This window comes from Pelecanus crispus, chromosome 26 (assembly GCF_030463565.1).
Source record: "Pelecanus crispus isolate bPelCri1 chromosome 26, bPelCri1.pri, whole genome shotgun sequence".
NCBI lineage: Eukaryota > Metazoa > Chordata > Aves > Pelecaniformes > Pelecanidae > Pelecanus > Pelecanus crispus.
Genome location: NC_134668.1, coordinates 1,579,138 through 1,606,324, shown reverse-complemented (window position 1 = coordinate 1,606,324; position 27,187 = coordinate 1,579,138). Strand labels below are relative to the sequence as shown.

Here is a 27,187-nt window from a genome sequence, read left to right as displayed (position 1 = left end):
CTCCCCGCCCTGGGATGCACCCAGCCTGGAGCTAGCGCTGATGGGGGGGGGGGGGAGGGGACGGGCCTGTAACGGGACCCTGGGGTGACTGGCCCCGAGCCAGCCGCAGGCCCCGCGCTGGGGCTGAGCCTTTTTCAAATAAAGGAGGGGTTTTAAGAACACGCCATGGGAGCTGGGGGTCCGGTGTCCCCCCCCAGGGTGCCCCCAGCCCCCAGGGACAAAGCTTTATTGGGAGGTGACAATCTCCAGCCCCACAGCTGGGGACAGGGGGGGCCCAGAGCCCCCGGGGAAGGGGATGAGGGGGCGCGGGTGTCCCCATCGCCAAACTGGGGGCTGTGGGGACCCCCACTCCCCCCTCTGCAGCACCAGCGTGGGTGGGGGGGACGCGGCAGAGCAGCCCCCAGCCCTTGTCACTGCTGGGCCAGCTTGGCCGCCTCTGCCTTGATGAGGGCAATCAGGTCCTGGTTGATGAGGAAGACGAAGCGGAGGCTGGCGATCTGGGGGGGGGGGGCAGCGGGTGAGCAGGGTGGGACCCCCAGCCCCCCCCCGCTTCCCCGAGACGCCCCCAGCCCGCATCGGGGCTCACCTCCACCACCGAGTTGTTGTTCAGCTTCCACTTGTTGCCGCCGAGCACGGGGCGCCCGTCGATGTAGATGGGGCGGCGGCCTTCGTTAGCGATGAAGAAATCCCCGTTATTCTTCAACTTGATGATGCCTGGAGGGGGGATACGGGGGATACGGGGGGAATACGGGGTGAGAGGAGTGGGGAGCGCAGCCACCCCCTTGCTCCAGAGCCCCCCAAGACCTGCCCCAGCCCCGCTCCCCGTCCCTACCCTGCTTGCGGGAGATCTTCCAGGCCGGTCCCTCCAGGGCCAGGTCCACATCGATCTGGTTGTCCTTCGTGGCTCTGCCCAGCGTGATCTGGGTGGTGGCGGGGGGGAAGAAAGCGTCGGGGGGCTGCGGGGAGGCCGGGGGGGGCTCCCCGGGGAGTTGGGGGGCTGTGCTGGGGGACGGGCGCAACACCCGTGGGACTCACCTCCCGGGAGCGCATGAGGTACCGCACCATGCGGCCCCGCAGCACGGCCAGCGTCTGGCTGTCGAAATCTGGGGAGCTCATGCCTGCGGGAAGGAGAGGTGGGAGGGGTGGAGGGACAGACAGACAGCTATGGGGACAGACAGACGGCTGGGGGAACAGACAGACGGGCCGTCTAGCTCCCAGCTCTTACCTGTGATGCTGTCGACCAGCACCTGCCATTTGTGCAGCTCCTGCTCCAGCTGCCGGATCTCCCGCTTCTGGCGCCGGTCGGCCACGGTCAGCTCTGGGGAGAAGGGGAGAAGGGAGCTGGGAGGGTGGAGGGCACCTGCCCCCTGCCCTGGGGGGGTCCTGGGCCTCTCCCTGCCAATTTGGGCTGCCCAGAGGGGAGCGGGCTGGACTCACCGTGCTCCAGCACCTCGTCCCGCACATCCCTGCGGAGGAGAAGAGGCAGGATGAGACGGTGCCACCCCATGCCCCCGCAGCGTGGCCCCTGTCCCCACCCCAGCCTCCCAAAACCCCTCACTTCAGCTTGCTGTCGTCAAGCATGTCCTCAGCATCCGAAAAGTTCAGCACTTGGTCCCCCTTGGGCAGCGGCTGCACTGAAAGGAGCAGGAGGGGAGAGAGTGAGGGGGCTGGGGGGCGCGGGGGACGCAGGGGGCACCGGGGGGCACAGGAGACCCGCCGGGCCTCACCGGTCTGGTCGTCGAGCAGGTAGTACTGCTTCATGAGCTGCCAGTGGAGCTGCAGGGCCTTGGCCGTCCGGGAGGGGTAGAAGACGTCGGGGTGCTTGTGGAGCAGCTCCTGGAAGGTGTCGAGCGTGGGCTGGCTCGTCTGCAGAGAGGAGAAGGGACGCATGGCACCAAGGACCCCCGCTGAGAGCCCGAGACACCAGACCAGAGCCCCCCCGGCCCTGCCCCGCAGTCCGCTCCGCTCCCAGCTGGCTCTTACCGATCCCACCTTGTTCAGCAGCTGCTCCTCAGCTTTGCTGAAGAGAACTTTGCTCTGGATGGCAGCGATGGCCTCGGGGTGCAGCTGCCGCATGGCCTGGCAGGCCAGCCTGGGCGGGGGGACACACACACGGTGTGAGAGCCCCTGCCAGCCGCCCCCCGGGACGGCTCTTGCCCCTCCGCGCCTGCCCCGCACTCACTTGGAGATGATGGGGTCGTAGAGGAGCGCGTACCAGCGCTCCTGGATCTCCCGCAGGTTGAAGCGGCAGCTGAACTTCACACCCAAGTGCACGGAGGTCAAGTCGTTGGTCTGGAAAAGCCCCCGGGGTGAGGGGACAGTCCCCAAGGGCCAACCCCAAAACACGGCGCTGGCAAACACCTCCCTGCGAGGGTCCGCAGGGGCCAGGTGGCCCCCCCGGGGCCGTTACCTGCAGCACGGCGTTGATGAGCAGGAGATCGTCGGCGGGTTTCCAGCGGCCCAGGTCCTTCGTCACCTGCAAGGGCTGTTTGCTCTTCTTCATCCGCTTGGCGAGGCCGGGGGTCGGGACTGGGCTGGGCGCAATGGGGGTGGACACGGACTTGGAGACCTGGGTGGGCAGAGATGGGGGTTCGGGGTCTCCCTGAGCTCCCCAGACCCCTGATCGGCCCCTGGATGTCCCCGCTGGGCCCTGGATGTCCCCGCTGGGCCCTCACCTTCTTCTTCTCGCTGGAGGAAGGCTCGCTGCCCGAGCAGCGACCCGGCTCGACCCCACCGGCACCCTTAGCCCGGCTGGAGGATTTGGCAAGGCTGCTCTCTACCAGTTCATCATCAAACTTCTTCCGCTTGATGAACCTGGAAGAAACAAGACAGCTCCGAGTCCTGGTGCCCGCGGGCCACCCCTCCTGCAGGCAGGCAGCAGGCAGGCAGGGCTCAGCCCTGCACCCCGCTCTCCAGCCCCGGCGTACCGCGAGGAGCTGCGGCGCTTGGGGATGGCACCCGAGGCCTGGGCCGAGCCCCGCTTCTGCCCCGCCAGCGACTCCTCGTCCTCGGAGCGGCTCGTCGCGCCCGACGCCATCAGTCCGGAGAGCGGCACGTCTGCGGGGGACGGAGGAGGTAGGGGTCCCCGGCTGCCCCCTGAGAGCTCACCCGTGGGGCAGCCGGGACCGCCAAGCCCCCCGTCATGCTCCGGGGGTGCGGTTTTCCCGGGGGGCTCCAACCCTGTGGGGGTGTGGGGACGCAGGGACGTGGCGGGGACAAGCAGGACACGGAGGGAATGAAAGGGGTGGGAAGATGGGGGCGTGGGGGGTTACGGGGGGACGTGGGAGACAGCGAGAGACACGGGGAAAGGCGGGGGGCAGAGGGGGGACACCAAGGGGACACGGAGGGACAGCGGGGCACCGGGGGTGACAGGAGGAGCGCGGGGAGCGGACGGGGGGACAGCACGGGGGCGCAGGCCCCTGCCGGGGCCTCCCGGACAAACCCCCCCGGCCCGGGGAGGACTCAGGTCCGTCCCCCCCGCCCTGGGAAACCGGTGCCGGCCCCGGTGCCGCCGCCGCGGCCTCACCATCCCCAGGAGCGGAGGCTCCGGCCGCTCCGCGACGGCGTCCGCCCGGCCGCCTCCATGGACGGCGCCGCTTCCGGGTGTCCGCCGGAAGATGATTTGACGTCAGCATCAGGCGCGCTGAAGCCGCAAAGGGCGCCGCCATCTGAAAGGCTTCTGCGCGGCCTCTGAGGCGCGGCGCCATCTTGGCTCAGGGCGCCGCCATCTTGGCCAAGGGCCGCACCCCCTCCTTTCTGGGCCGCCGTTGCCGGTGGGCCGGGGGCGGCCGGGCCCAACCCGCGAAGCGGCGACGGGGACGCGCCCCGTTGTCCCCGCAGACAGGGCTCGTCCCGGCCCCGGCAGCGCAGGCACCCGCTACCCATGGAAACGGCCTCACCCATCATGGCGGCACCCTCCCACCACCCCATCATGGCGGCTCCCTCCCGCCTCATCCATCATGGCGGCTCCCTCCCGCCTCACCCATCATGGCGGCACCCTCCCACCACCCCATCATGGCGGCTCCCTCCCGCCTCACCCACCATGGCGGCTCCCTCCCGCCTCACCCATCATGGCGGCACCCTCCCGCCACGCCCATCATGGCGGCTCCCAGCCACGGCCACCCCCATCACGGCGGATATCCCCAGGCCGCCAGGAAGGGACGGGGGCTCTGTGGAGGGGCCATTCCTTTTATTGGCTTCAACACGGCCGTGGGGCCGAGCTGACCCCGTGGGGCTGAGCCCTCCTTGCGGGGCCGAGGGGCCCGTCTTGGTGCGAGCAGTCCCGTGTGCTGCCCGGCTAAGGCAGGCGTGTGCCAGCACACGTGTGTGCCTCCCCACACGCGGTGCCAGAGGGTCCTTCCCCAGGGTATGTGTCCGGCGCCCCGTGCGCCTGCCGCCGTCCCCGGGGGGGCTATGCCGAGCTGGGGGCAACGCGGCCGTTGCTGGTCTCGCTCAAGTTGGCGGCCCACTCCTTCCTCTGGATCGTGCCCGTCTTCTCCTCGCGGAACTGCTGCCGCTCTTCCCGCGGGATCTTCACGGCGTGGTACTGTGGCACGGCCGGCGGGGCGTAGCGTGCTCGGCGGAAAAAGCCCAGCTGCGGGGGACCGGCGAGTCAGGACCCCGCGGGGACGCCCCGGCTTTGGGAACGGCTCCGTGAGCCCACGGCACCGGTGCTTGTGCCGGCGCTTGGCCATCCCTCGGCACTCACCCCAAAAGGGCAGGGGTGTGCGCTTGGCGCTTGCACAACCACACGCCAGCGCTGCAAACGCTTGCACGTCCTGGTTTGGGCACTGCAAACCCTTGCACAACCACGTGCCAGCGCTGCAAACGCTTGCACGTCCTGGTTTGGGCACTGCAAACCCTTGCACAACCACGTGCCAGCACTGCAAACTTGCACACAGCCACACCGCAAACCCTCGCACGTCCCGGTTTGGGTACTGCAAACCCTTGCACAACTACGTGCCAGCACTGCAAACCCTCACACATCCTGGTTCGGGCACTGCAAACCCTTGCACAACCATGTGCCAGCACTGCAAACTCGCACACACCCACACTGCAAACCCTCGCACATCCCGGTTCGGGCACTGCAAACCCTTGCACAACCACTTGCCAGCACTGCAAAACTCACACTGCAAACCCTCGCACGTCCCGGTTCGGGCACTGCAAACCCTTGCACACCCACATGCTCGCACCGCAACCCCCTCGTCTGTCCACCCTGCCGCTGCAAACCCTCCCGCGCCCGCACACAGACGCTGCAAACCCTCGTCCCGCCGCCTCGGCACGCTGCCGGCCCTTGCACGCGGCGGCCGCCAGCCCTGGCACACCCCTGCGCACCCGTGCTCGCTGCCCGCCGGGGCCGGGGTGGCAGAGCCCTGCGTTACCGCTCGCCCTCCAGCGCCTGCTTGTCCGCCGCAGAGGGCTGCAGGCCCAGGCGGGCCCGGTAATAGTTAGCGGCGTAGCGGGACTTTCGGCTGCTCCGCTTGAAGAAGCCGCACTGGGGAGGAAGCGAGAGGGTGAGGCTGGGCAAAGGCCAGGCTGGGTGGCACGGCACAGCGTGGCACAGGTGGCACGGCATGCCTAGGGTGACACAGCAGAGCTGGGGTGGCATGGATGGCACAGCTGGCGTGGCACAGCACAGCATGGCTGGGGTGGCACAGTGTGGCATGGCATAGCCAGGGTGGCACAGCGTGGCATAGTGTGGCACGGCATGGCATAGCATGGCACAGCGTGGCATGGCTAGGGTGTCACAGCACCGCACAGCATGGCACAGTGTGGCACAATGTGGCATGGCACAGTGTGGCATAGTGTGGCACCGTGTGGCACAGCATGGCTAGCGTGGCACAGTGTGGCATAGTATGGCGTAGCGTGGCACAGCATGGCATGGCTAGGGTGGCACACCATGGCACAGTGTGGCACGGCACAACATGGCATGGCTGGGGTCGCACAGCACGGCATAGCGTGGCACGGCACGGCATGGCTAGGATGGCACGGCATGGCTAGGGTGGCACAGCATGGCACAGTGTGGCACAGCATGACATGGCATGGCTGGGGTTGCACAGCATGGCACAGCATGGCACGGCACAGCACGGCTGGGGTGGCACAGCACAGCAGGTCCAGGGCACCCTGTGCCACGGGGAGGGGGCCACGTCTTGCCGCGGGGCCCCCGGCCCCGGCCCTCACCTTCCAGAGGATGAAGACGAGCAGGGCCAGGACGAGGATGCCGGCCAGCACGGCCAGCAGGATGACCCACCACGGCACGCCGCCGGCCACCGCCGCCCCGGGGTCCAGGTAGATGGAGACGGGGATCTGGGGAGGGGAGGGCGGTCAGGGGGCAGCGGGGCCGGGGGGTCCTGGGGAGTCCCGGGGGGGTTCCAGGGGGGCCGGGGTGCGGGACCAGACCTGCGTGGATGCGTCCTTCAGCACCAGGTTCTTGATGGCGGAGGTCACCGAGACGCTGGCGCGCACGATCAGCTCCACCGAGGTGACGGCCAAGTACTCCTGCGGCGGGGGCACGGGACGGGCTCGGCCCCCTCCCCGCTTTGGGGGGACCCGTCCCTGTCCTTGTCCCCGTCCCCGTCCCGGGGGGGGCCCATCCCATCCCCGGTCCCCTCCTACCTCCAGGAAGGTGCCGTTCCAGAGGCGCCCACGGGCCGTCAGCACGGCGTTGCGCTCGAAGCTGGGCAGCGGGCAGCGGAAGGCGAGGCAGTGCGCGGTGCCCTGGGCACAGTCCTGCGGGACGGGGGTCAGCCTGGCTGCGCACCCCACCAGGGGGGCACCCCGGGGAGGGGGTGTGCCGGAATAAGGGCACCCCAGGAGCGGGGGCACCCCAGCTGCGGGTACAGCCCAGGCACAGGGGCATCCCAGGAGCGGGGGCACCCCAGGAGCAGGAGTACCCCAGGAGTGGGTGCACCCCAGCTGTAGGTACACCCCAGGCACAGGGGCACCCCAGGAACAGGGGCACCCCAGGCACAGGGGCACCCCAGGAGTGGGTGCACCCCAGGAGCAGGGGTACCCCAGGAGAAGGGGTACCCCAGGAGTGGGTGCACCCCAGCTGTAGGTACACCCCAGGCACAGGGGCACCCCAGGAACAGGGGCACCCCAGGCACAGGGGCACCCCAGGAGCGGGTGCCCCCCAGGAGCAGGGGTACCCCAGGAATGGGTGCTCGATAGCAGTGGGTGCCCCCCAGGAGCAGGGTTACCCCAGGAGTGGGTGCTCCACAGGAGTGGGTACACCCCAGCAGGAGGGGCACCCCAGAAGTGGGTGTACCCCAGGAGTGGGTGCTCCACAGGAGTGGGTGCACCCCAGCAGCAAGGGTACCCCAGCAGCAAGGGTACCCCAGCAGCAAGAGCACCCCAGGACCAGGGGCACTGCAGGAGTGGGTGGTCCACAGGAGTGGGTGCCCCCCAGGAGCAGGCACTCACCAGGAACAGGGGCACCCCAGGAGCGGGTGTTCCACAGGAATGGGTGCACCCCAGCAGCAAGAGCACCCCAGGAGTGGGTGCTCCCCAGGAGTGGGTGCCCCCCAGCAGTGGGTGCTCCCCAGCAGCAAGAGCACCCCAGGAGCAGGGGCACCCCAGGAGCGGGTGCTCCCCAGGAGTGGGTGCCCCCCAGCAGTGGGTGCTCCCCAGCAGCAAGAGCACCCCAGGAGCAGGGGCACCCCAGGAGCAGGTGCTCCACAGGAATGGGTGCACCCCAGCAGCAAGGGTACCCCAGGAATGGGTGCACCCTTGGAGTGGGTGCCCCCCAGCAGTGGGTGCTCCCCAGCAGCAAGGGCACCCCAGGAGCACCCCAGCCCCGCTCACCAGTGTGACGTTCCTCCTCCTCTCCGCGGGCGCCGGCACCCGCCAGGACCCCGGGCTGGGCGCCTCGGCGGGCTCAGCCTCCCCGGGCGGCTCCTGGAGGGGGGAAGGATGGGCATGAAGGAGGGTGGCACGGGTGCCCCCGGGGCACCGACGCGTCCCCTCCCGTCGGGGGTACCAGGGCCAGGCGCAGGGGGTTGGCAGGGGGGCTGCAGGCCACCCGCTGCCCCGGGGAAGCCACCAGCTCCAGGTGCAGGGGGTAGAGCAGCCATTTCCCGTTGCTGATCTCGTGGGGCCAGAGGAGGGTGAGGAAGGCCGAGCCCAGCGTCTTCAGCGACTGACCCCGGTTGGAAACCTGCCGGGGCGGAAACGGGGGACGGCGGCGTGAGCGGGGTGGCACGGACCCCCTGCCCCACAGCCGCCCCCCCAAAACATGGGGTGGGAAGGGGAGCAGTGGGGCTGAGACCCCCACCCCGGAATCGTGCGCGACCCCCCTTGTCCCCGCAGCCGGGTGTGGGGTCCACTCACCGTGACCTCGAAGCGCACGGCGCTGCCCACCTGGCTCTCCCGCCGCATGGCGCTTTCCCCCCGCACCGCCCCACCGAAGAAGAGCCGGGGTGGCACGGCCACGCTGTGGGGACAAGCCGGTGGTGGTGGGGGGTGTCAGGGCAGCCCCAAAAGCATGGGGTCCTGGACCCCCTCATCTCCCACCCTCACTCACCCTGTCACAGAGAGCGGCAGCTCGATGACCACGCGGGCGCGAGCCACCACCGGCTCCAGCCCCGGCTGCTCGCTGATCCTGGGGGGAGGCAGGAGGGGGTCAGGGGGGGCATCACCCCAAAAAAAAAAAACCGCCGTCAACGCGCTCGCGCGCAGAGCCGAGCGCGGGGCTCTGCCGCCCGACCCCGCCGGGGCTCACGTGGACAGGGCCAGCTCCACCGCCAGGTCCGTGGTCTGGATGGTGATGCCCAGGGTGCTGAGGATGAGGAAGAACCGCACCTGGGGGCAGGGGGGTGAGGGCTGGGGCCAGGCCCGGGGGGCAGCGCGGGGTGGGGTGTGGGGGGGAGAGGGGAGCTGCACCCACCTGGGCTCCGCGTTTCATGGGGTTCCCCAGCTCGCACTCCACCTGCGAGCCGTTCTGGTTGGCGAGGCACACCACCGCCTTGTCCTGGGGGGCAGAGAGCTGAGCCCCCCGCTGCTGGCATCCCCCCCCGCCTGCTGCGCCCCAGGCCTAACCCCCTCCTGCACCCCCAGGACCACCCCTCTGCACCCCAGGACCACCTCTCTGCACCCCCAGGACCATCCCCACCACTCTGCACCCCCAGGACCACCCCTCTGCACCCCCAGGACTACCCCATCCCTCTGCACCCCCAGGACCACCCCTCTGCACCCCAGGACCATCCCTCTGCACCCCCAGGACCACCTCTCTGCACCCCAGGACCATCCCCACCCCTCTGCACCCCCAGGACCACCCCTCTGCACCCCCAGGACCATCCTCATCCAGCACCCCAGCACCCCAAGGACCACCCCATCCCTCTGCACCCCCAGGACCACCCCATCCGTCTGCACCCCCAGAGACCACCCCAGCCCTCTGCACCCCCAGACCATTCCCACCCCTCTGCATCCCAGGGCTGACCCCATCCTGCACCCCAGCACCCCCAGGACCATCCCCACCCCTCTGCACCCCATGACCATCCTCATCCTGCACCCCAGCACCCCAAGGACCACCCCATCACTCTGCACCCCCAGGACAGGACCACCCCAACCCTCTGCACCCTGAGGACCATCCCCATCCCTCCACCCTCAGCACCCCTGAGAGCATCCCCACCCCTCTGCACCCCCAGGACAGGACCACCCCATCCTCCACCCCAGCACCCCAGGACCATCCCCACCCCTCTGCACCCCCAGGGCTGACCCCATCCTGCACCCCAGCACCCCCAGGGCCAGCCCTGTCCCTCTGCACCCCCAGGACCACCCCACCCCTCTGCCCCCAGCACCCTCGGCACCACCCCCAGAGCACCCCACCCTTGCCCCCCCAGGCCCCCGCCGCACCGAGGGTGCCCGGCCGTCGTAGGGGCGCAGGGCGGAGTAGGGCAGCTCGGGGGGGAAGGTGGCGGTGAGCAGGGCCTCGTGGGCATCGTCCCCGTCCCGCTGCGGCTCCGCCGGGTCCGAGGGCAGGTTGGTGACGTGGATCTCCAAGGCCACGTCCTTCTGGTCGCTCATGGCGAAGATGGCGGTGCCATCCTCGCCCCTGGGGACAGAGCCGCCGTGAGCACCCCGTGGGGTGGGGACCCGGGGGAGGGGGCAGCGCCCCGGCCGCCCCTCACCTGGGCAGGGGCAGGAATTCGGCATCGCCGAGGCGGGCGCAGAACTGGAAATGGAGCTGGAGGTTGCTCTGGCAGATCTTGTCATCCCCGCAGCCCTGCTTCAGGAAATGCACCTGGGGGGGGACACGGAGAGGGGATGGGGACATTCCGGGCAGCCCCCGCGCCGGACGGCGCACCCCGGACCCCCGGGGACAGGGGGGAACGTGGCCGGGTCCCCACCTCGGTGCGGTGGCTGCTGGGCTGCTGGGGGCTGAGCACGGGTGACAGCGGTGGCAGGGCGGCCCCCCGGCTCTGCCGCGCCGCCCCCCCGGCTCCGCCGCGCCGCCCCCCGGCTCCGCCGCGCCGCCCCGGCTCCCTGGATGCCGTAGGCGAGGGTGACGGCGATGGGGCGCAGCTTGTCACGGATGCTGTCCTGCGGGCAGGGCGGGCGAGGGTGAGGCAAAGGGGGACACGGGGAGGACGGGGATGGAAACAGGGATGAGCATGGGGATGGGAATGGGGATGAGGATGGGGATGGTAATGGGTGAGGATGGGGATGGAAACGGGGATGAGATGGGGATGAGGATGGGGACAAGGACAGGGATGGAAACAGGGATGAGGATGGGGATGGAAACGGGATGAGATGGGGATGAGGATGGGGATGGGGACGGGGATGGGGACAGGGATGGGGATGGAAACAGGGATGAGGATGGGGATGGAAATGGGGATGAGGATGGGGATGAGGACAGGGATGGGGATGGAAACAGGGATGGGGATGGGGATGAGGATGAGGATGGGGATGAAGATGGGGATGGAAACAGGGATGAGATGGGGATGGGGATGGGGATGGAAACAGGGATGGGGATGGAAACAGGGGTGGGGATGGAAACAGGGATGGGGACAGGGATGAGGAGGGGATGGAAACAGGGATGAGGATGGGGATGAGGATGGAAACAGGGATGGGATGGGGATGGAAACAGGGATGAGGATGGGGATGAGGATGGAAACAGGGATGGGGATGAGGATGGGGATGGAAACAGGGATGGGGATGAGGATGGGGATGGAAACAGGGATGAGGTGGGGATGAGGATAGGGATGGGAACAGGGATGGGATGGGGATGAGGGTGGGGATGAGGATGGGGATGGAAACAGTGATGGTGATGGTGATGAGGATGAGGATGGGGACCCACATGGAGCTGGAAGGTGGCTTTGACGCAGGCGCGGGCGTGCTGCCGGGGCAGCTCCACCGTGTCGGAGAACTGGTGCTCGGGGTCCGACGGACGGCGGCCGAGGAAGGAGACGCGGGGGGCCTGGCCCCGCCGCCGGCGGTCCGTGTCGGCATCGAACACGTACTCCAGCACTGGGGGGGGGGAGAGGGACGGGCGCGATGCTGGGGGTCCCTCCCCTCCCACCCCGGGGGGCTCCTGTCCCCCCCGCAGCGCAGTCCCAGGGTCCCCCAGCCCAGCCCGTCCCCACCGTGCTCACCGAGGCGGGGGCTGTAGCTGGCGGGACTGGCCGTGTAGCTGAAGCAGGCTCGGACGTCCACGCTGCGGGGGCATGGGTGAGACAGGCGGCACCCACCCCCGGCTGTGCCCCGGCTGGGTGCCCGGGGAGGGGAGGCATGGGGGGAGCGGGTGGCACCCACCAGACCCCCGCCTGGTGCTGGCAGTTGCTCTGCTCCAGGTCAATGTTGGCGGGGAGCAGGGAGATGTTCCTGGAGACGTGGACGACCGGCCGGGCTCTGCCAGGGGAGAAATGGGGGGTGCCAGGCTGGGCCCCCCGCGAGGGCACCCCAAGCCTTGCATGGAGCCGGCCCTTGCCCCCTGCCCGGGACCCCCGGCCATGCCCAGGGACCAGGGACCCCCTGGGTCAGGGGATGCCTGGGGAGGGTTTGAGGGGGCCCTTGCAATGGGGGACACTTGGGAACAGGGGATGCTCAGGGATGGGGGATGCTTGGGGACAGGGGATGCTCAGGGATGGGGGATGCTTGGGGACAGAGGATGCTCAGGGACAGGGGACGCTCAGGGATGGGGGATGCTCAGGGATGAGGGATGCTCAGGGATGAGGGATGCTCAGGGATGAGGGATGCTCAGGGATGGAGGATGCTTGGGGATGGGGGATGCTCGGGGACAGAGGATGCTCGGGGACAGGGGATGCTCAGGGATGAGGGATGCTCGGGGATGGAGGATGCTCGGGGACAGGGGATGCTCGGGGACAGGGGACGCTCAGGGACAGGGGATGCTCAGGGATGAGGGATGCTCAGGGATGAGAGATGCTCAGGGATGGAGGATGCTCAGGGATGGAGGATGCTTGGGGATGGGGGATGCTCGGGGACAGAGGATGCTCGGGGACAGGGGATGCTCAGGGATGAGGGATGCTCGGGGATGGAGGATGCTTGGGGATGGGGGATGCTCGGGGACAGAGGATGCTCGGGGACAGGGGATGCTCAGGGATGAGGGATGCTCGGGGATGGAGGATGCTCGGGGATGGGGATGCTCGGGGACAGAGGATGCTCAGGGATGGAGGATGCTTGGGGACAGGGATGCTCAGGGACAGAGGCTGCTCAGGGATGAGGGATGCTCGGGGTTGGGGGATGCTCAGGGACAGGGGATGCTCGGGGACGGGGGATGCTTGGGACCGGGACGCTCAGGGATGGGGGATGCTCAAGGATGGGGGACACTTGGGGACAGGGGACACTAAGGGATGGGGGACACTCGAGGCTGGGGGGATGCTCAGGGACAGGGGACGCTTGGGGATGGGGGACGCTCAGGGATGGGGGACGCTCGGGGACAGGGGATGCTGGGGCCCAGGGCTGCCCATGGCAGGCACTCACCTGTACAGCACGACGGTGTCGGAGAGGGAGCCGACGAGCAGGTCGGGGTAGAGGTTCCCATCCACGTCCAGGCCCCCCGAGAGGGAGTACCCGAAGGCCGTCACCCCCACACCCTCCCCGTCCAGGACCTGGGGACAAGGCACCCATGACACCAGGAACCGGTGTGGGGGGGGAGGCCATGGGCAACGCACCCCCCAAGCCCGCGCCCCCTCACCTGCGCCGGCTTTGCCACGATGCCCAGGTTGCTGCCATGGTAGATGTAGACTTTGCCGGCACCGTCGAAGGGGGCTCCCACGGCCAGGTCTGGGGGGGGGCAAGGGCAGGTAGTGGGGGGCCCTGAGACCCCCTCCCAGGCCCCTCTATGGGGTGGTGTCATCACCTCTCCCCCCCAGCCCATGGGGACCCCAGAGACACCCCCCGCGAGCCCCTCACCCTCAAAGCCGTCGTGGTTGAGGTCCCCGGCGGCGCTGAGGGCGATGCCGAACATGGAGCCGCGGGTGCCGTTGAGGCGGAGGGGGGTGGCAGAGTCCCAGCGCCCCGCCGGGTTGATGTAGACGTAGGCGGCCCCCCCGATCTCCTCCTTGCGCTCAAAAAAGTGGGGGGCCCCCACCACCAGGTCCATCCAGCTGCGGGGACGGCGGTTCCGTCACACTCCCGGCCGCGGCACCAAGTCGGGGCGATGTCCGGGCACTGAGACTGGGGGGGGACTGAGCCGCCACAGCTCGGAGGGGAAGTGTGTGGGGGGGTCCCCCCAAAACTCACCCATCGCTGTTGAGGTCGAGCACGGCGACGGCGTAGCCGAAGGCGGAGGTGAGCTGCTGGCCGGGCAGCACGGCCTCGGGGACCAGGCGGTTGGCGCTGTCGCGGCGCAGGATGACCACAGCCCCGGTGTGGTTGGCGCGGGGGGCTCCGGTGACGAAGCTCAGCTCTCGCCTCCGCGTCAGCCCCGCGCCCGAATCCACCGAGAAGCCTGCGGAGGTTGGGGGGGGGGGGGGGGCAGGGGTCGGTGTTTGCCGAGCCCCCGGCCCCCCCAGCCCCCCAGTCTGCCCATCTGTCTGTCCGTCCGTCTCTCTCTCTCTCTCTGCTCAGCCCTGCGTGGCCAGGTCTCCCCTCGGGGACCCTCGTGCTTTGGCGTGGGAATGGCGGGGGGGGGGGTTTCTTGTGCCTCAGTTTCCCCGCTCCGTGCGCCCTGGGGCAGAGTGGCTGGGGGTGGGGGGGTGGCCAGGACTGCGGAGTTGCCAGCCCCGGGCCGGTGGAAGCCAAGGGGGAGCAGAGGCTGCGGGCGTGAGCGAGGACCAGCCCCTCCCCGCATTGCCAGAAGGGAAGATTTTGGGGAGAGAAGGGAAGATTTTGGGGCCAGAGCAGCAAGACCCAGAGCAGAGCCAGACAGGGCCCAGACACCCCCCACCCCACAGCCAAACAGAGCAGCAGAGCCCCCTCCACGATGTGGGGCCCCTTCCCCACATGCAGCGGTTGCAGTGTGCGGCCCCCCCGAGCCCCCCAGCAGCCACGCAGCCCCCCAAGCCCCCCCGGCAGCCACGCAGCCCCCCGAGCCCCCCCGGCAGCCCCCAGCCAGGTTCCAGCAGCCTGCGGCCACTGCTTCCCCCTGCGTGAACCATGCACCCCCCCCACGCAGAAACACCCTCAGGGGAAGAGCACGGGGACGGTGGGGTGTGGGGGGGCCACGCCAGGCTCTGTGCCACCCCCCCCGGCCCCTGCCCCCCCCCCCCAAGCCTGGCGGTGCCCCCGCCGCAGTGCTGGCACAGGGACGGGACACGGGACGGGGACAGGGATGGGGACAAGGCAGCGCTGGGGGGGGTTGGGACCCCCACCCCGGGGGGGGGTGATGGCCCAGGCACAAAATGGACGCAAGAGGGGTGGGAGCGTGCGGTGGGGGCAGGCGGGCGGCCACACGCGTGCACGGCCGGGGGTGTGCACGAGGAGGGGGCCATGCATGCGGGGTGCAGAGGTGTGTGCAGTGCATGCATGTGTGCATGGGGTGCATGGGGGATGCATGTGTGCATGGGGACATGTGCATGGGGGATGCATGTGTGCATGGGGACATGTGCATGGGGATGTGTGTGTGCATGGGGGATGCATGTGTGCATGGGGACATGTGGGTGCATGTATGCATGGGGACACCTGTGTGCATGGGGATGCATGTATGCATGGGGACATGTGCATGGGGATGCGTGTGTGCATGGGGATGTATGTGTGCATGGGGACGCATGTCCATGGGGATGCGTGTGTGCATGGCGAAACCTGTGTGCATGGGAACACGTGTGGATGAGGTTGCATGTATGCATGGGGACACCTGTGTGCAAGGTGATGTGTGCGTGCATGGGGACACATGTGTGCATGGGGGACGTGTGGATGAGGATGCATGTATGCATGGGGATGCATGTGTGCATGGGGACACATGTGTGCATGGGGGACATGTGTGCATGGGGATGCACGTGTGCATGGGGACACGTGTGTGCATGGGGGACATGTGTGGCTGAGGATGCGTGTGTGCATAGGGATGCGTGTGTGCATGGGGGACATGTGTGGATGAGGATGCATGTGTGCATGGGGATGCGTGTGTGCACGGGGACACGTGTGTGCATGGGGACACGTATGGATGAGGATGCTTGTATGCATGGGGACGCGTGTGTGCACGTGGACACCTGTGTGCATGGAGACACGTATGCGCATGGGGACACGTGTGTGCTCGCCGGGCCCGGCCGAGGCTGCGGGAGCTCTCCTTTCCTCTCCCCTCCACAGACACGGGGGAACACACCACAGGACACGGCTCCGGGGAGGGTGGCACACGGGGACGCCGGCACACGGGGACGCCGGCACCGCCAGCGCTTACGAACCCAAGTAGCTATTCTGGGCCACGTCGCCGGCCGCGCCGGGCACCTTCTCGCTGGGCTCGGGGGTTTTGTAGACCAGCTGGTCGGGGTCTGAGCTATCAATGTTTGTCACAAAGAGCAGCCCTGCGCCGCGGCCGGGCGGGAGAGAAAGAGAGAGGGGCGTCAGGGTGGGCACGGCGGCCGGGGCAGGCTGGAGCCGGGGCGGCGGGGCTGGGGGGGGACCCCCATGGCAACGATGAGGGGTCCCCCGTGCCGTGCCGTGCCGTGCCCGGACTCCGCCGTGCCCGTACCGAAGTAGCTGTTGGCGGGCACGGGGATGAGCGAGGGGTCCTGGTCCTTCTCGCCCCCGGCTTCGTAGGGCCCGTCGTCGTAGCGCAGCAGGTCGAGGGAGCTCTGGTTAAGCAGCTCCACGCGCAGGTTCCCTGCCGAACCGAGGAGGGGTGAGGGGGGCCGGGGTGGGGACCCCCCCCCGGGGACCCTGCTGCTGCCTGGGGACAAGGGGAGCTGCCCCACGGCACTGCGCTCGCCGGGCGGACCTGGCCTGGGCATCCCGACAGACGAGGGCACGCACGTGTGCACAGCCACAGCATGCACACGCGTGTACACACACACACGGAGCGCACGTACCCCTCCTCGTGTGCTCAGACCGCCGCAGCACACGCACACAGCGTGCATGCAGGCACACAGGCGTGCACGCACACGCCCATACGCACGCATACGTGCGCCCTCATACCGCATGTGCACGCCTGTGTGCTCACACGCAGCGTGCACACGCCTGTGCTCACACCTCACACACCCACACGGGTGCTCACCCCCACAGCATGCACACACATCATGCATGTATGTGTGCGTGCCTGCCTGCACACGCACACACTTGCATACGCACACCCGTATGTACACACGCACCCTCATACCGCATGCGCACACCCGTGTGCTCCCACACAGCGTGCACACACACACACATGCTCACACCTACAGCATGCTCACACACCCACACGGGTGCTCACCCACAGCATGCACACACATCATGCACGTATGTGCACATACCTGCCTGCACACGCTTGCATACACACACACACATGCACCCTCATATTGCATGTGCACACCCGTGTGCTCCCACACAGCATGCACGCGCACACACACATGTGCTCACACACACGTACTCACACGTACAGCATGCTCACACACCCACACGGGCGCTCACCCCCACAGCGTGCACACACATCATGCATGTATGTGCACATACCTGCCTGCACATGCTTGCATACGCACACACACGCACCCTCATATTGCATGCGCACACCCGTGTGCTCCCACACAGCGTGTGCACGCACACACACATGTGCTCACACACGTGCTCACACCTACAGCATGCTCACACACCCACACGGGCACTCACCCCTACAGTATGCACACGCACCGTGCGTGTATGTGCACATGCCTGCACGCACATGCACACGCTTGCATATGCACACCTGCATGCACGCACACATACACCCTCATACCGCATGCACGCGCACACACGTGCTCACGCACAGTGTGCTCACACACAACATGCACACACATACACGTGCTCACACACAGCATGCACACGCACGTGCTCGCACCCATGGCACGCATGCAGCCGCACGCTCACACCTATAACACGCTCGCACACGGGCACCTGTACGCTCGCAAGCGCAGCTCGCACCCCCACCACGCGTGTACGTGCACCCCTCGCATGCCTACCCAGGCGGGAACACGCACCCACACGCGTGCACACGCAAACCGGCGCCCACGCAGCCGGGCAGCCGCCCGCGGCCCCGCGCCCGCCCTCACCCTTCCAGTTGTAGGTGCCGGGGGCCCCGAAGAGGATGTAATGGTGGTCGGGGCTGAAGGCAGCGGCCAGGCCCTGCTGGCAGGAGCCGAAGCGGTCGTGACCCTGCGGCCGCCCCTCGCAGAATTTCCACTCGCCCCCGTCCAGCTCGTCCCGCACCCGCAGGTCCTGGCTCAGCACGAAGCAGCGCCCGATCACGTCCCGCGTCTCCAGGGGCTGCCGCACCCGGTGCCGCGCCTCATACAGGTGGGCGCAGGTCTGCACGAGGGGACGGGGACGGGGGGTGGGGGATCAAGGGGGGGCTCAGGCGGGGACGGGCGATCCCCCCCGCAACCCTCGCCGCCCTTCCTCGCCCCGGCGCTCACCACAATCTTGCCGCCGGCACCTTGGCTCTTCACGCTCACCCCCAGCCACTGGTTCTCCTTGCTCTCCCGCTCCAGGTCCACTGCGAGGGACGGGCAGCGTCAGCTCCGCCGGGACCCCCGGGGCCGGGAGCCCCCCGCCCCGCGCAAAGCGAGCACCCCCGGGCGCGCGCCTCACCTCCCTCATCGATGGGCACCCGCCAGCAGTCGGAGAGCTCGGGGGTCAGCGGGCAGGCGAAGAGCCCCCCGGTCCGGTTGGCACCTTGGCTGGGCAACGCCGGCGCTTGGGGGGCCCCCACCAGCAACCTGCGGCGGGGAGCCCCCCCGTCAGGCCGCGGCACCCCCAGCCGCCTGCACGTGGGCCCGCGCGAGGCCGGATTTGCACGCCCGCGCTGCTGGGTTTGCACGCCCCCGGCATTCGTCGGAGCGTCCCCGGCCCCGCCGCCCCCGCACAGCTGTCCCCACGCCCCCGCACCGATTTCACGCTGCTGGCCGTGCCGGCGCGGTGCACGCCCAGCGCGGTGCATGCCCAGCGCGGTGCCAGCCCGTCCGGCCGAGCAGCTGCAGCCCCGGCATGGCGGTTCCCAGGCCTCGGCCGCAGCTCGGTGCATGTGTGGGGCACAGGAGGTGACACACACCCGGACCCCCCCGCTCCTGCCCGCTCCCTGCCTTGGCGCAGCGCGGTTGGGGGCACCCTGACCCCCACCCAGACCCCCAAACCCCGTCGCCGAAGGGGATGGGGCTCGCTCGTCTGTCGCACAAGCGCCGCGCCGCCCGTGGCTCTGCGGTGGCCGTGGGGGCACCCGTGACCACCCCCAGCCCCTCTCCCCCGGGGGGACGGCGGCCTCGGGCCGCGAGGGAGCCCCGGAGGGTGGCGGAGAGGCAGAGCCGGTAAAAATAAACTGGAATTCACCCAAAATAACCCTGCAGCAACATGCCCAAAAAAGGAGGGAGCCAGACGGAGGCACAGGAGCGCACCCCGCGCCAGGGCACCGGGCACTGCCCGCGGTGCCAGGGCCAGGGGCCGGCGTACGGAGCCCGTGGGGCCAAACCCGTCGCCGAGCCCCGCCGGGGACCGGAGGGAACGGGCACGGGGACGCCGTGGCGGTGGCGGCAGTGCCGAGTCCAGCGCCGTGCCAAGCGGCTCCGCGAACACCTGCCCGGGGAGCTGGGGCAGCGGGGAGCGAGAATGTCCCTCCCGTCGTGAGAATGTCCCTCCCGTCGTGAGAATGTCCCTCCTGTCGCCAAGAACGTGGAGAGGGGCGGCTGCCGCGGCCGGGGGGCTTCGGCCGGTGCCACCGGCCTGGCGCGGGCCGGGGACAGGCGGCGGCGGCGATGGGGAAGGCGGCTGGGGCCTGGCGAGCGGGTGGGGAGGCGCGGGCAACAGCGCCCCGAGCTCTGCCCGCTCCAAGGGGTCCCCGTCGCTGGGACCCCCGCCAGCAGCCCGAGCCCCTCCTGGGGGACACGGGGGACACGGGGGGCACGGGGGATGCGGGGGGCACGGGGCCCGCCGCCGATGGCAGCCCTGGCATGCGGCGGGTGGGCGTTTGCCAGCTCAGCGGCGAGCGGGCGCAGGGGAGGCGGCGGGCACGGCCTGGGGGGGGTGGGGGGGTGGCCAGGGGGGGTCCCTTCACCCAAGCACCCTGAGGCTGCGCTCAGGGCATCGACCGCTTGCCCCCCGCCCCGCCAAATCCACCCGCGGCCCCGTCCCCTGGGGTCTCCAGCCCCGGTGGTGTCTCGGCACCCCGGGGGTGTTGGTCCCCAAATGTGGGATGGGGGGACACGGGGTGGGGGGTACGGGGTGGGTGGTACGGGGGTGGGGGGACGGGGGGGGGGGGGGCAGGGGGGGACAGGGCACCCAGCCCCGGGGAGGGGACACAGAGGAGGGGGGACCCGACCCGGGGGGCAGGATCCGTGGGGGCAGCCCCGGTGCCCGGTGTCGGGGGGGGGGGGTCCGCGCCCCTCCCACGCGTGTCCGGCCCCCCGGCCCCGCACTCACCAGCCGGCCGGCTCGGGGCTGAGCTGCCGGTGCAGCGCCACGGCGAAGCCGAAGAGGCTGCCCTTGTCGCCGTCCTTCAGCAGGGTGCTGGTGGCATCCAGGTTGAAGGCTGAGCTCGCCAACAGCCGCAGGCTGAGCCAGGGCAACCAGAACCAGCGAGCCCTCGCCATGCCGCCGCTCGCCACCGCCGCCCCCCCCCACCACCACCCCTCGCCGCTCCGGGCTCCGGCGAGGAGGAGCAGCCGCGGCCCCGCCTGCCGCGGGCTGGGTCACAGCCGTGGGTGTCGCGCCCCGTGTCGCGCCCTGTGTCGCGCCCCGTGTCGCGCCCCGGGGTGCTCGGCCTGGGGCAGGGGGTGGCAGCACCCCCGGGGTGCCCCCCCGCCCCCCCGCCGCATGGGGCATGGCACCCCGCAGCGCAGGGCGCCCGGCACCCCGTGGGGCACCCCAGGGTGGCATCGCCCCATATCGCAGTGGGGCACCCCATATCGCAGTGGGGCACCCCCTATCACCATGTGGCACCCCCTATCGCAGCACATCACCCCCTATCACAGCGCATCACCTCCTATCGCCGTGTGGCGCCCCATATCGCAGCGCATCGCCCCACATCGCAGCGCATCGCCCCACATCGCCGTGTGGCACCCCATATCGCAGTACATCACCCCCTATCGCAGCGCATCACCCCATATCGCCGTGTGGCACCCCATATCGCAGCACATCACCCCCTGTCGCAGCACATCACCCCCTATCACAGCGCATCACCTCCTATCGCCGTGTGGCGCCCCATATCGCAGCGCATCGCCCCACATCGCAGCGCATCGCCCCACATCGCAGCGCATCGCCCCACATCGCCGTGTGGCACCCCATATCGCAGTACATCACCCCCTATCGCAGCGCATCACCCCATATCGCCGTGTGGCACCCCATATCGCAGCACATCACCCCCTGTCGCAGCACATCACCCCCTATCACAGCGCATCACCTCCTATCGCCGTGTGGCGCCCCATATCGCAGCGCATCGCCCCACATCGCAGCGCATCGCCCCACATCGCAGCGCATCGCCCCACATCGCCGTGTGGCACCCCATATCGCAGCACATCACCCCCTATCGCAGCGCATCACCCCCTATCACCATGTGGCACCCCCTATCGCAGCACATCACCCCCTGTCGCAGCACATCACCCCCCTATCACAGCGCATCACCTCCTATCGCCGTGTGGCGCCCCATATCGCAGCGCATCGCCCCACATCGCAGCGCATCGCCCCACATCGCAGCGCATCGCCCCACATCGCCGTGTGGCACCCCATATCGCAGTACATCACCCCCTATCGCAGCGCATCACCCCATATCGCCGTGTGGCACCCCCTATCGCAGCACATCACCCCCTGTCACAGCACATCACCCCCTGTTGCAGCACATCACCTCCTATCGCCATGTGGCTCCCCATATCGCAGCGCATCACCCCACATCGCAGCGCATCACCCCATATCACAGCGCATCACCCCCTATCGCAGCACATCACCCCATATCGCCGTGTGGCACCCCATATCGCAGCGCATCACCCCACATCACAGTGTGGCACCCCACATTGCAGCACATGGCACCCTATATCACAGCACATCACCCCCTATCGCAGCGCACGGCACCCTGTATCGCAGTGCCTCACCCCCTATCACAGTGTGGCACCCCATATCGCAGTGTGGCACCCCATATCACAGTGTGGCACCCCATATTGCAGCACATCACCCCATATCGCAGTGCTTCACCCCCTATCGCAGTGCATCACCCCCCTATCGCAGTGCATCACCCCATATCGCAGTGCATCCCCCCGTATTGCAGCACATGGCACTCCCTATCGCAGTGCATCACCCCCCTATCGCAGCGTGGCACCCCATATTGCAGCGCATGGCACCCCATATAGTAGTGCGTGACCCCATATCACAGTGCAATTGCCCCCTATCGCAGTGCTTCACCCTGTATCGCGGCACATGGCACCCCATATCGCAGTGCATCACCCCATATTGCAGTGCATCACCCCACATCACAGTGCATGGCACCCTGTATCGCAGTGCATCACCCCATATCACAGTGCAATCACCCCATATCGCAGCGCATCACCCCCTGTCGCAGTGCTTCACCCTGTATCGCGGCACATGGCACCCCGTATCGCAGCACATCACCCCATATCACAGTGCAATCACCCCCTATCGCAGCGCATCACCCCCTATCGCAGTGCTTCACCCTGTATCGCGGCACATGGCACCCCGTATCGCAGTGCATCACCCCATATCGCAGCGCATGGCACCCCATATTGCAGCACATGGCACCCCATATCACAGCGCATCACCCCATATCGCAGCGCATGGCACCCCATATCGCAGCGCATCACCCCGTATCGCAGCACATCACCCCGTATCGCAGCGCATGGCACCCCACATGGCACGGCCCACCCCGCCCGCACGCGCAGGCAGACGTCGAGGCCCCCAGCCCAGCCCCGGCCGACGCTGCTGGGAGATGTCCCCGTCCAGGCGCAGCCCCCGGGGCTCGGGTGACCCCCCCAGGGCTCCCCGGCCCAAACCACTGCTCAACCCCCAGCGCTCCCACGTCCCCCGGCGCCAGCCCAGCACCCGGCAGGGGTTCCCCAGCCGCGGGGCGATTTGGGGGGCAATCGCCCGCCCCCGGACCCTCTGTGAGCCGGGGTGGAGCGGAGGAGCGCTCGTGAGATGGCTGCTGAGCTCAGGGTGCCAGGACCGCGATCGGCCTCTGCACGGCCGAGAGGCAACACCCCAACACCCCGCTACCCCCGAAACCCCGTCCCCTGCAGTGATACCCCAACACCCCAAAATCCCATCTCCTGCAGCGATACCCCAACACCCTGACACCCAAACCCTGTCCCCTGCAGCGATACCCCACACCCTGACACCCAAACCCCATCCCCTGCAGTGATACCCCACACCCTGACACCCCAAAATCCCATCCCCTGCAGTGATACCCCACACCCTGACACCCCAAAATCCCATCCCCTGCAGCGATACCCAACACCCTGACACCCCAAAATCCCATCCCCTGCAGCGATACCCCAACACCCCAATACTCCAAAATCCCATCCCCTGCAGATACCCCACACCCTGACACCTAAACCCCATCCCCTGCAGCGATACCCCAATACCCCATCGCCTGCGATACCCCAAAATCCCATCCCCTGCAGCGATACCCCACACCCTGACACCCCAAAATCCCATCCCCTGCAGTGACACCCTGATACCCCGTCACCTGCAGCAATAACCGAACACCCTGATACCCCAAAACCCCATCACCTGCACAATACCCCAACACCCTGATGCCCCAAAACCCCATTCCCTGCAGTGACACCCCAACACCCTGACACCCCATGACCGGCAGCAATACCCCAACACCCTGACACCCCAAAACCCCATTCCCTGCAGTGACACCCCAATACCCTGACACCCCATGACCTGCAGCGATACCCCAAAACCCCATCACCTGCGATACCCCAAAACCCCATTCCCTGCAGTGTTTCCCCAAAACCCCATCACCTGCGATACCCCAAAACCCCATTCCCTGCAGTGACACCCCAACACCCTGACACCCCATGACCTGCAGCAATACCCCAACACCCTGACGCTCCAAGCCCACATCCCCTGCAGTGACACCCTGATACCCCAAAACCCCACCCCCTGCAGTGATACCCCAAAACCCCATCACCTGCGATACCCCAAAACCCCACCCCCTGCAGTGACGCCCCGATACCCCATCACTGCAGCGACCCCCACCCGGCACGGCCGCCCCGCGGGGGCAAATTGCCATCCCGGCGGCTCCCCAGCACCAAGGGACGCTCGTGGGGACACGGCGGTGGGAAGGGGACGGGGACAGCCAAACCCTGCCCCCAGACTCCGGCCAGGCCCCCCAACCACCCCCACCCTTGGCCTGGGAGAGGAGTAAACCCCCCCCCTGCACCCCAAAACAGCAGGAGCGGGACCCGCGCACCCCACGCCGAAGGGGCCGGTGCCGTCGCAGGCTCCCAGGGGATGGGGGGCCGGCGCGGGACCCCACGAGCAGCGGGGCCGGGTCCCACGGGAGCGGCTGTGGCTGGAGCGCGGCCCCGTGCCCCAAACGGCAGCTTGGGGGGGGAAGAGGGGGGCTGTCATATTTTCCAGCCCACTGGCTATTTTTAACCGCTCCCGCTCTCCAAAGGCCTGTGAAGATATTTGGGAGCTGGCAGGGCTGCTCCGGCCGTGTGAATGAGCTCCAGCTCCACGCTGGACGCAGGAACAGTCCTTCACCCTGACCTCCTCCTCCTCCTCCTCGCTGCTGGCCAGCCCGGCGTTTAGGAGGGGGCCAAAGGCAGGACAAGAGGGTCTGTGCCCACCAGCTCGCCCCACAAGCGGGCTGCCGGCCAGCCCTCCCCACGCTCGCCCCTTCTTTTCCTCTTTTGCAACCCCCAATCCCTTCCCAACGCCCCCGCCGCCGCGCTCCCTACGTGGGAAAGGGCCGATCCCTGCCTGGGAGCGGAGGACGGGAACAGACCCGGTCCCCCGGGGCTGCTCAGCCTCCCGCCGCCCCCCGCGCCCCATCGCCCACCCGGCAAGGGAGCAGGGAGCTCCCCGCCAGCTCTCCCGCACAGCCGACGACGAGGATGGCATCAGGCGAGCGTCGGGATGCGTATAAATGGAAAAAAAGGGTGGTCGTGGCCGGGAAGCAAGATGAGCAGCCGATCTAGACAAAAACCACGATTTGGGGGCCTGGTGCCATCCCGCAGCGCAGAGGGGACACCCCCAAAAAAAAAAAAAATCTGATCAAAGCTTCAGGGTGCCCACGAGCAGGGGGGGAGGTGGGATCCCAGCACGCATTCCCAGTTTGCTCTGCCACCAGGCTCTCCTCCCAGCTCCCGAACTGCCCACCCCGGGGGCACGGCGCTCTCAAGCCTCCCTCCTCCCAACCAAGCCTCCAAATCCGCTTTGTTTTCCCTCAAAGACACCCAAACCCCAGCAGCACCCCCAGGTTGGGGAGCTCCGGCCGCGGGGCAGCCAGCCCTGCACCCCAAGCAGCACCACTCAGCACCGGGCACGGCCAGGACGGGACCCTCGGGGCTGCCACGGCGGGATCCCGGCCGGGAGCTCAGCCCCGCGGCGAGCCCAGAAACGTGCCGGAGAAGCCCAGCTGCTCCAGATTAGCGACAGCAGCTCCGCTGGAGGCCAGCGGGTCGGGGATTTCCAACCCCAAAACGGCCTCGTGAACGGACAATCGGACGCTTCCCACCTCGGGGCTCCCGCGGCCTCGTCCCACCCCGGCACCAGCTGCCGGCGATGGGGTTCAAGGGGGCACGGCACAAGCGGGCGCTGCCGGCGCTGCGCCCGGATGAGCAGGCAGCGAGCAGGCAGCAAAAGCGGGAGCCCAGGCGCTGCCGGGCAGGCTTTTGTCATCCCCTCCGCGCCATCTCGAGAGAATCTGATTTTCAGTGCGAGGGCCAACTTCCAAATGAGGCAGGGTTTGGCAGTGCTCCCCCCGGCCCGGCTCACGGCAGGACACCGTTCCCAGCAGCCCAGGGGTGAGCGAGGAGGGGGCGGTCAGGCAGCAACTCACGTGTCAGGAGAAGAAAACTCCTTGTTGGAAGGATTCCCTTTGCTCCAAGCCCTGCCTCGGATTGGAACCCTGAGCTCCCAAAAGCCGCAGCCTCACCCCGTCGGCCTCCACGCGTGGTGCGGCCGAAATGGGGGGAGCACACAGGGAGGGGTGCAGGGCCGAGCTCCCCAACCCGCCGAAGGACAGCGGAGCCCGGGGGCAACACGGGGACGTCTTCATCCCGCTCCCGGCGTCTTGCCAAGGCTTTTGTGGGGTCAGGAGCTAAAAGCAGGAGAGTGGGAGAGCGGGAAAGCACTTCCCTGGGCGTAGAAACAACTGGATTCAGGGAGCGGCAAGGGCCGGGAGCGGAGCTCAGGCAGGGCAAGGATGGGACCCACCACTCGCTTCCACATGGGATGGAGGGAGGGAAACGCTCCCGAGGGCTCGGCCGGCATGGCCAAACCACCTCACCAGCGCCATTAACTCTGTGAAGGGCTGAATTGAACCCAGGTTCCCCCCACGGAGCAGCCTCCATCGGCAGGAGAGGAGGGAGGACGAGGGAGACGGCGGAGCCACGCACGGGAGCAGCTCCTGCGCCCGCAGCCTGGGCCGGTCGCACCTCTCGGGGCAGACGCGAGCGCGTTTCGCTGCTGTTGCAGGCAGCGTCGGCGAGGGAAGCCGAGGCACGTCCCCGACGCATGCCGAGAGCCGGAGGCAGCGCCTGGGAGAGGTGTGAACTCCTGCAGGGGGGTCAGCCATCACCAAAGGTCCCCAGCCAGGCAGCGATCTTCATTCCTGTGGAAGGAAGGGCAGGAACCGGGTCGGCATGGGTCTGGGAGTGGTGCCTTGTCCCGGGGCACCCGCGGGGTGGGAGAGCCACCGGCGGTTCCCCTGCAAACCCCAACCCCCCCCCCGATACACCCAACGCTTTCACGGGGAGCGGCTGACCCCGACACGCCAAGCCTGGGTGCAGGGAGGAGCGGAGCGGCCCGGCCGCACGCAGACCCCGCGCACGCTCTGCCCGCCAGCACCCTCGTTAGCCAGGCACGCTCGTCAGCTAACGAGTGGAAGAGGGAAACAAATTCCTCTGCCCTTCCCAAGGCTGCAGGGGCTCCTGCAGGCAATAACTTGTTTGTGTAACCGGAGCGGGCCAGCATCGGACAGGCGTGTGGGGAGTAAGCTGGGGTTATTTTTACCCATTCACTGGTTTATCTTTGGCCACATTTTATGCTCGAGTTCCTGTAGCCACGGCCAGAGCTCCTCCGGGTCACCAGCACGAAGGCAAGGGGACAGCAAAGGAACGAGGAGCTGAATCCACAGGGAGAATCCAGCTGGGATGCGGAGACGCACATCCCGCTCCCGATGGGGCCGTGAGTGGGCAACCCCTGCCAGGACTGCCCTGAAGGGAGCTCGAGACGAAAAAAATCCAGCCAACACCGCAGCGGCGAGCAGGCAGAACTTTGTGCTGCCCGCACCCCGAGCCCTGCCCACACCCCACCAACACCGACCCGCACAGCCACAGCCCCCTCCCCGCAAGTCCCAGCCTTTTCTTTTCGCCTTCCTGATAACTCCCTTCCCCTGCCAACCCGAGGGGATGACGAGATCCTCCTCCTCCTCCTCCTCCTGACTCTGCTC

The 27,187-nt window shown here is 68.3% G+C and overlaps 2 protein-coding genes across 2 annotated transcripts; both read right to left on the bottom strand.

Annotated features, from left to right (window-relative positions):
* Window positions 1-371: 371 nt before the first annotated feature.
* Window positions 372-3,668, bottom strand: MCRS1 (microspherule protein 1). The gene is made up of 14 exons (XM_075725036.1): window positions 3,527-3,668; window positions 2,928-3,057; window positions 2,676-2,814; window positions 2,411-2,569; window positions 2,183-2,292; window positions 1,984-2,092; window positions 1,728-1,866; window positions 1,559-1,634; window positions 1,438-1,466; window positions 1,226-1,318; window positions 1,036-1,118; window positions 833-920; window positions 587-714; window positions 372-497 (listed from the first exon to the last, which is right to left on the bottom strand). Exons 1-14 carry the CDS (start codon window positions 3,666-3,668, stop codon window positions 411-413), a joined length of 1,512 nt encoding a protein of 503 aa, XP_075581151.1. The 3' UTR covers window positions 372-410.
* A 743-nt stretch (window positions 3,669-4,411) lies between these two features.
* ITGA7 (integrin subunit alpha 7) lies at window positions 4,412-20,141 on the bottom strand. Its single transcript, XM_075725034.1, is given in 26 exon segments — window positions 4,412-4,594; window positions 6,181-6,306; window positions 6,400-6,498; window positions 6,616-6,729; window positions 7,804-7,896; window positions 7,979-8,155; window positions 8,329-8,431; window positions 8,522-8,599; window positions 8,720-8,799; window positions 8,885-8,968; window positions 9,853-10,051; window positions 10,128-10,240; window positions 10,347-10,454; window positions 10,456-10,539; window positions 11,297-11,466; window positions 11,592-11,653; window positions 11,752-11,847; window positions 12,940-13,067; window positions 13,154-13,242; window positions 13,372-13,565; window positions 13,702-13,909; window positions 16,085-16,216; window positions 17,613-17,868; window positions 17,976-18,055; window positions 18,151-18,278; window positions 19,972-20,141. Coding segments are annotated over 26 exon segments (3,354 nt in total).
* Window positions 20,142-27,187: the final 7,046 nt, after the last annotated feature.